The 9,278-nt window shown below is 34.3% G+C and overlaps 1 protein-coding gene across 1 annotated transcript; it reads left to right on the forward strand.

Annotated features, from left to right (window-relative positions):
• Positions 1-1,511: 1,511 nt before the first annotated feature.
• On the forward strand, positions 1,512-5,350 carry LOC106110143 (Bardet-Biedl syndrome 5 protein homolog). The gene is made up of 7 exons (XM_013291858.1): positions 1,512-1,870; positions 2,052-2,200; positions 2,420-2,597; positions 2,803-2,893; positions 2,959-3,105; positions 3,353-3,541; positions 3,629-5,350. The coding sequence occupies exons 1-7, from the start codon at positions 1,806-1,808 to the stop codon at positions 3,836-3,838; spliced, it is 1,029 nt and encodes a 342-aa protein (XP_013147312.1). The 5' UTR covers positions 1,512-1,805; the 3' UTR covers positions 3,839-5,350.
• The last annotated feature ends 3,928 nt before the right edge of the window (positions 5,351-9,278 follow it).

Here is a 9,278-nt window from a genome sequence, read left to right on the forward strand (position 1 = left end):
TAGTATAAACGTGAACTATCTTTAAATCAGAAGGGACAAAGTACTTTTGTAACCAATACCATTAAGATAAGGATTTTAATCAAAATAAAGTTTGAATACTTTTTTACCTGTAAAAAATAATTCGGGTTACATTATATTCATGTGAATAATTGTGTATATTTTGACTTCTACGAATTTTTAAGGACGATATCTCATAATGAGGTACTACTAGTATGTATTGTCTACTTATTTTGTTCAAAAATGCCAAGTAAATTACGGATGTTGTTGGCTGTAGGTAATAAACTATAGTAGGACGTTAAATAGTTGGCTATAACAAATAATTATTTAACCGCGGTGCCAAGTAGGTCATACTAGACTAACAGTGCGCACATTAATTTAGTTTATTGCCTGCCAGAGCTAATCGTCTACAACTTATTATAGTTTGGTAAACGCATAGAGTCAAAGATGTCTGTATTCTCTAAAGCGCCTGAAGATTTATAATTGCAAAGATGTCAGAGCGAATTAAAAGAGTACGTGTTGTTTCTTCGATAACATTTGAAGTGTTCGTTTATTCAAAACATCCCATTAAAAATAATTTAAGTGTCTTTGTACGTGTCAGATTGTGTGATACGAAAGTATTGGAGTCCTTTTGTCACAAATTAAGAAGTTTATTTATTTTAATTTGGAAGAAACTGGCAAGAAAACAATGATAATAGGGTGGCCAATATTTCAGCTTTTCGGAGATATAATTAATGGGGTGTTTTAAAATAATCTGATAACGTTTTTTATTTCAGCATTTGTAATGAGTCGGTTGCCATTTCAAGATCTTACTTGATGTTTAATTTTCTTTTGTTCTTGTATTTGTGTTCGAAATTGTTTTCAGACAGAGTCAAAGGGTAGTTATGTTCTGTGGTTATAAAACAATTATTGTGGCAACATTAGATATATTTACAAGACAAGTAACATTCAATTCAAATAATAGTATAATTCCCAAATATTTCAACGCACTCATCTTGAAAATTGGAAATTACGATCTTTTTCGCTATTGATGGTTACTAAGTTTCTTAGAATTTAACGAGTTGGGACATTGGAGATACCTTCTAACATCCATCCATCCATACAAACCATATTTATAATAGTAAATGATTGCATTTTTATATTTTGATACGTAATGTACTTGTTCAAAGTTTTCAGCGGTTTTATAAATACATTTTTTTTGTGTACCCTCGCCTCTTGTAATGAACAAAATAAATTATCTCAAACAATCTGAGGGAACGGATGCCTGGGATGATTTAGTGTTGAAATTTCCTGGTTTTCTGTAGAATTTATAAATGATGTAATAATTTCTAGTCTTTGTTGAGTTTCTTCGATGCAAGCGTATTGTGGTTTATGTTAGAACGTTAGAAGTTTCTAATGATTTTCATTTATTTAGTAAAACTACGATTTCGTACGGTGAAATGAAATATTTCGACAGACGTAAAATTAAAAAAAAAAAACAATTTTTTATACCTTCAGGTAGCAAAGGAGCATACGGTCCCTTGAATTCGCGGAAATAGAGAAGTAATCGCTACCCATTTACATCCGCAATCTCAGATACGTTTTTTATATTGAATCCAAGACACGGAAAACATTTCTCCTTCCTATGCGTTCTCTCCTCTGCCATATTCAGGGAAGGGAATTTCTGTGGTGTAGTACCTTATGAGCTACTAACTTGCATCGCTGACGTAATATTAAGCGTTACCATGGTAACCTCCAACTAAACATAACGAAATCGCCCAGCGTGTGTAAAATACGGTCTTTATAACAGACTTTTTTACATCTGAAACATGCCAAAAAAGCAAACATCTATTGTTTGGCAGGATCGGGAAGTGCTCTTCGATCTACCATTTTCGTAAGATCTCTTATATCAATTGATTTTTGTTGTTTTCTCAACAACGAATTACACACAGTTATTGTTAAAACATGTTGCCAGTTTTAAATGTCCATATAGTTTTACTTTTTTTGAGAAAAATATGGAATCAGCCAGTATCAACTTTGATTAAACAAAAGAGGTTTTCTTTTTTATTTTCAAGGTATTTGAGGCTGCGGCCTGGAGAGAAGATTTTTGACAGAATAGAACCAATAGAGGATACCAAAGGCAATAGCGGGACTAAAGGCCGTATGGTTGTTACAAATTTAAGGATCATCTGGCATTCTATGAGCTCACCCAGGATAAATCTATGTAAGTTTTAAGGATTAAATATTAGGTTTTACCCATTGGATTATTAGTAACCAATAGCAAATACAACACTTATAATGTTTTTATTAAGCTTTTAGTACTAAATAAGTGAGAAATATAAACAGAAAAGGATAAAAAATGGCGCCTGCTAAAAAATACGAGCAACTTACTTTCCCTAATAATTGCCGTTGACCGATGTTAAATCTCGTTAATATTTTCCAGCAATAGGATTAAACAGCATCATATCAACAAGTACAAGAACTGTGAACTCCGGTCTTCGAGGCACCACGCAAGCACTCCATCTATTTGCCAATTACAACAATAATAAGTACGAATTCATCTTCACCAACCTTTCGCCCAACTGCGTCAGGCATTACACCTCAGTTGTTGGAGTACATAAGTAAGTAACAACTGTGATTTGGTACACAAACAGTTTTTGTACAAGCCTTTTCAGGTTAAGTTGCCAATATTTGTCACAGTTACCTTTTGTACTTGAAAAGAGTGAATTCGACAATCATTGATCATTTATCTATATGTATAAAGAAAACAGTTTCTATGTTTGTATCTGATTCTCACGTCAATCGTTTTATTGACTGATTTTCCAGAGCTTACGCAGGTTCAAAATTATATCGTGATTTGAAACTCAGGAGTTCCATTATACAGAACAAACAGTTGAAGATGTTACCTCTTGAAAAGGTAAGATGCACTAAGTAACACTATAATCATCGGTTTTTCTTATATTTATTGTGTGGTTTACTCAGATATGTATCCACGAGCACGGTGTGTGGAACCTGTCGAGTGAGTCCGGCAATCTGGGCAGCCTGCGAGCCAGTAACGTGCGCGTCGTGTGGTGCGCGGACTTGAACGATGCATTTAATATCACCATGCCCTACATCACTATTGAAAGAGTAAGGTTACATTGATTTTAGAACTTCAGTATTTAGTATAATCAACCTTTTCCTTGTGAGATCACAGTTATCATATCAATGTATTCAACATATTTAATACCTACTGGCTATTTTAAAGATTAAACTACAAGCGTCGTCCAAAAGAGGGCGCTGTTCTTAAGTTATTTTTTGTTTAATTAAATTGATGAGTTATACAATCGGTATGTTTGAACATATTTGTTTCGTTTAACAGTTTTTTTTTTCTTAGATATCGATCCGCAACTCCAAGTTCGGGGAGGCTTTAGTAGTGGTGGTCCACGCGTGGTCTGGCGGCTACGTGCTCGGTTTTCGCACGGAGCCGTCTCGCCTGCGTCCATTGCTCGCTGAGCTGCAGACACTGCATCAGGCGTACAATGAGAAACCAGTCTTCGGTGTGGAGATGAACTGGGGGAGTGAGGTAATATTGTGACTAGTTAAGTGAGCTAAGCTAAAGGTAACTTTATAAATGGTTACAAAAGCAACAATCACACAATTTTTATTTTAGGCAGCAAAGCCAACTAACGACGAAATTGAAGACTTAGTAGAGATCGGCGAGCCGCGCGGGGAGATGGGTCCACAACTGTACCTCGCATCTCAGTTGGCACAAAACAATGAAGATGTCATCCAGCCCGTGTACAGCACTTATTTAGGCCTCGCTATTGAACCATTAAAGGACGGATTCACGCTAAAAAGTCTGTTCGAAGTACAAACATAGATTAATACAATTAGGGTTTTTTTTACATTTTTTAGTACGTACTGTTAAGAATTTTATTGTATCTGTAATGATAAAAACGCTTGACGTAACAATTTATCAAAGCCCCTTATGCCTTCATAAGAGAAGTGAGCGCAAACAAATACTCGTCTCGAGTGTTATCTCATAAAAGTAACGAGGCTGCGAAGCTCGCAGTCGGAGATAAAATATTGTACAATATTCTAGACATACTTAAAACGTAATACAAATATCAAGGTTAATTTTTACTTAGTTATCTCGTGTCGCAATATTTGAAACTGCTTAATTCTGCGACAGGTGAATTTTTATTCCACTGAATAGTAGTTAGCATGCCAGCTATGGCACTGGAGACCAAAAAAATGTCATCAAGATCAATCACTGATTGCACAAATCTATGCCAATTAACATATACCTGTAATTAGCACTTGCTTGTCGGCTACTAGTATGTATTCCTGTCTTAAGTAGTTATATAATACTAAGTAAGGGTGTCCAATTAATAACTCTAAGGGCCTGTCCCACCAAATACTAAATTGTCAGATATCACAATCCAATGTGTTAAGTATATGATGGAAATGTCTTATTTTGTTACCCTATCTGACAGTGACGTCATTGTTAATCTGAGCCTCTATCAGCCAGTATTGGGACAGGCCTCAAGGCAGGTAAAAAAATGAATTAAAATCAATGATTTATTTTTAGAATCCTATTTAGTTCTGATATTAATCTAGTAAGGTTATATCGTTATAGTACCAGGGTTTCATAAGCTGCCAATAAGTTGGCGGGACAGAGATCGGGGACGTATGCGGACTATTAACTGTAAGAGGCAGGGCGACGGTCCCTTATGTTTATGAACCTTTATCCCGACCGTATGTGTGGATATATTATATTTGGAACATATTCCGAATGGATTTTTCCATTGCGACGAATGAAACATTGCATTTTTCTAGAAACATTTGTTTATAGTAAAAAGCTAACTGCAAAAACGCCATTTTTTGTTGCACCTCAATAACTGTTACATACGACGTAAATATTGAGGGAATATAAAATTCATTTAACATGTCTCATAGCTTTAAACATAACTTTAGTTTGAGTAATACTTATCGAATTGTTCTATCAGATAAAGTTTTTTTCCATTATCGGAAAACATTCAAGATGTTTTGAGACGCGACAAATAAAATGTTTGAGTGCCTACAAATAGGAATCCCAAGATAAGAATATTGCTAGATTCAAATCATGTACATAACATATTTAGTTATGTATATTTTATACAGATTTCACTAAAATAAGTCAGTGATTGTAATTAAAGATATTGGTAATAGAAGACTGCAAATGCGTTATCTACCTTTAAACGATAGAGAATATACTAAAAAGGATACTTTCCTTTCCCACATATCCCGCCAAATTCCTCTCCGCTTTCCATCTTTCCCTTACTAGAAAAGAATAAATAAAATGGCAACAGCTCTACTTGATGGTACTTCTTTTATTGTACAATACAAATATTAAAATAAACTCCTATTATAATTAATTAGCAATTTTAGTAAATTAACTAAAGTCATTGAGTTATATATTAACTCGTATATACTCACTGCGCTGGCGCATCGGCCCAAAGTAGGTATTGGTCTTCAATACGAGAGGTCGCCAACGTCGCCTGTCAGTCAATCACTTTTGCTCGCGTAACCAGCTCCATGTCGTCCCGCCAGCCAGTATCTGGTAAGCAGTAACTTGTATATAAGGAGAATATATATTTAAACAAAAGCGATATTCTGAAACGCTTCGTCGCCATTCAGTAAGTAATTCGCAGGCTTGTGTAGTGAGACGGTGGTGCTGTATACATTATGTACAAGCCTTAACTACCGCTGCGTCGTATTTCTTCGGAATCCTCCTGTAGGCCACTTTTCCATTTCATTCCCTCTACGCGCTCGCACAAATACGTAATAGTGTGTGGCCCCACTGACAGCGGGCGGTTTACATAAGCAATATTTTAATCCTTATTAAATACTAATATTATCAATATCTATATTAAGAAAATACGGGAATTTAATTATACCAAACTCTGCAACATACCACAAGCACACTTAAGTTTTATTAAATAGTAATAAAAGTAATTTAAGTTCAATTTTTGTGCTTCATATTTATCTGCTTTTCGTCACAAGAAAGAGTACGTGATATGTATCTTATAGAAAGAAAGAGGAGGACGGACGATAGCAATTACTTTATTGTATAATAATAATAATAATATATTAAATAAAAATAAATAAAATCCTGTCGCTACAATTGTGACGCCACCTTTATATTGCCCGCTTCAACTTCCATTATCTTGTTACATATATTGAATCGCTTTTAGTTTTATGCGTAACATTTCATTTGCTTGTAAATAATATATGAAACGAATCGAGACGTATCTAACTTGTCGAACGATATTCATTAATATTTCTCTCGATATTACATAGCTTTTTGAAATTTTAACAGCACGTTACATCTTTGAATTGTTTCTTCAAGTACATTTTAAGGTCATTCAGGTTGTCGTCGACTAGGCCTTGGTCAATCACGCTGGTTCACTACGGTATGCTTGATTTTACTTTCTAGAATTGCATAGATATGTGCAGGTTATTCTCTATGTTTTCCTTCACTATAATGTTGGCTAGAGTATTTGTTAATAATGAAATTAAATGTTAACGTTTACAATTCAGCTAGCTCGTAAAAGTTTTAATGCTCTAAATTGGTTCAAATAGCTTAATGTGACAATAACGATTAGGACGCCGCCATCTTAAAAGCTCAATTCACATTATGTGCTTAACTGTTTTAAGAATGTAGAATAAAAAATACCTTATTTTTTTCTGTTTAATTTTCATATAAGATTAGACAGTTTATTGAAGTCGCTAAATCATAAGACGGTCGAATCGACCCCACGGTTAATGGACAATAAATACCCCATTATCTTACAATAGTGACATCTATCGGTAGTTCATAGGCATTAATAGGACGCGTATTTTTTGTGTTAAAGTTTTACTTTGGGATTATACATTTTCTGTAAATCTGTAGAATATAAGTGTACATAATATACAAATACATTTTTATAACTGCGTTTTTCAATAAAAATAAATAGATAATAATTTAAATTATTTAATTAAGTAGTCTGTGCACTAGATGGCGGTAATCAAAGTTTTATGTATTTTAAATTGAATTACAAATAATTAAACGTTAAACTTATTACGCGATGTAATTACCGCAAACAAGCAACTGTGGGTCAACGTCGGCGGACGAATTAACGGAGATTTACAGAATGGAAACATTCGTTTAAAAACATCATCCGTCGACTGATTACCACTAATTATTTCACACGAAATGACAATCAATTCTCATTTATAAAGCTTTTAACTTTTAAAACATTTATTTCTATCTGTATTTTAAATACAACAATTTAAGAAAATACAAATATAAGGGCTGGAATTACACATGCCAGTTCACGAAACAGTACAACCTTTACGCCCCCCCCCTCAAATTGTATACACGTAGCTTTTGCAAAGTCTAGTTGTAATTGGATCACCAATCACAATCACCATATCATTTTATTTTTTTAAATAAAAATTGTCAATCCATTGCGGGCATTTGAGAAATTGATAGCGCCATCTGTTAACTACAAAACGAACCTTTATTGAATTATCCGTGACATAATACAAGGATATACGGAAATATTAATCCACGTGATAAACATTAATCAGAACAGATTAAAAACCCAAAGCCTTATAGCCTTATTGCGTTGATCAACAATATATTATATAAAAGGTATTTTTAATATAAATTACTTGGTAAAACGTTCTCAAAATGTATCTTTAGTAAAATTTTAATTTTTTACCAAAGATGTCCCATAAACAAACTCCTTGTTATCTCTGCCTGTCCCTTTTAAGACCGTTATTGCTTCTTTGTTTCCATTTTAATGATCGCAGTCTTTAACCTTCGTTAAGTACGTTTAAAGTGTTAACGAAACAATAAAAAACAGAAAAGTCGTAAACGACCGAAATTCTTTTATTGTCGTCCAAATGAAGCAGTTTAAAAGTTACGGAGCTTTCTTGGTGATTATAAAACACTAGCTGTTGCACACGACTTCACCCGCGTGGAATAAAAAAATATAGTACAGGACATAATCTATATTACTCACTGATAACGTAGCTTTTTAATGGTGTAGGAATTTTAGAAATCTGCCCAGTAGTTTTTGAGTTATTTCAATACATACAAAAACACAAATCTTTCCTCTTTATAATATTAGTATAGACAGATATTGATACGTTAATCCAGGTTCAGTTTTACCATTACCAACGCTCTGGTCGAGATTTCTACAGTCTCCCCTAACAGCAATGCAAACGCATAGATAAGACGTGGCGCCCGCCCTTTTAAGTCCTCCGCCCTGGGCGGTCGCCTAACCTTTCCCCAAGGTACTGCATTTAGCATAATGTAATTTCGATTTTTAATACTACCTGTACCTGTATTACATAAATGTACTAAAGAAAATATTGTATAAGTTCACGGTAACTTACCCAAGATATAAGATACCTTACTCTCCAAAGAAAAGCTGTCAGGAACAATCAGAAGGATTCTTGTTAAGATATAACTTAGAAATTAATTGAAAGCACCAATAAATTATTTGATCGCTAATTTTAATAGTTTAGCGTAACATGTAATATCCAAAAAAATTGAGGTTATCATTGATATTAGGATACAGTTTATGTACGGAAAAGTGTACACAGCTTTTAAAACATAAGCTTTATACATAAACTTAGTATTCTTTATGCGAATAGCCATAAAAGCGCGACAAAACAACAATAAAAAATTTGAAAGCAACGTGTAAGAGGTTTTATGGACATCATCGAGAAAAAACAAACTGAGCCGTAAATTGGATAAGTTTAATAGTTTCATAAAATGACAATAAGTATAGATTAGGTTATCTATTTCGTAGCGTAGACGACCATCTCCAATTGTCTACAAAAGGGATTATTGTGTTACGTGTTGTCGTAGTTACATATTGAGAGCGTCGGTGGCTTAGTGGTTTAAGCACTTGACTTGTAATCTACAGGTCTTGGGTTCGAATCCCGCCATGTACCAATGTGATTTTAGATTTTTCGAATTTTCATATGTACATAATTTACCCGACGTTCTTACGGTGAAGGAAAACATCGTGATGCAACCTGCACATATCGGCGAAGAAATTCAAAGATATGTTTGAAGTCAACCAACCCGCAATGGGCCAGCGTGGTTGATTTTGGCCTAATCACCCTAACTTAGTGTAGGCTCCGAGCCTCTCGGTGGGGACATATAGTGAGCTGGTGGTGGTATTGTCGTATACCATCTACGGGAACGTCTACGAAAGTCGTTCTTCTGTTTAAACGACAATAAATCTTTTACTACAAATGTGTAAGTTTGCATGGATGTT

Source organism: Papilio polytes, unplaced genomic scaffold, assembly GCF_000836215.1.
Source record: "Papilio polytes unplaced genomic scaffold, Ppol_1.0 DF820844.1, whole genome shotgun sequence".
NCBI classification, from domain to species: Eukaryota; Metazoa; Arthropoda; class Insecta; order Lepidoptera; family Papilionidae; genus Papilio; species Papilio polytes.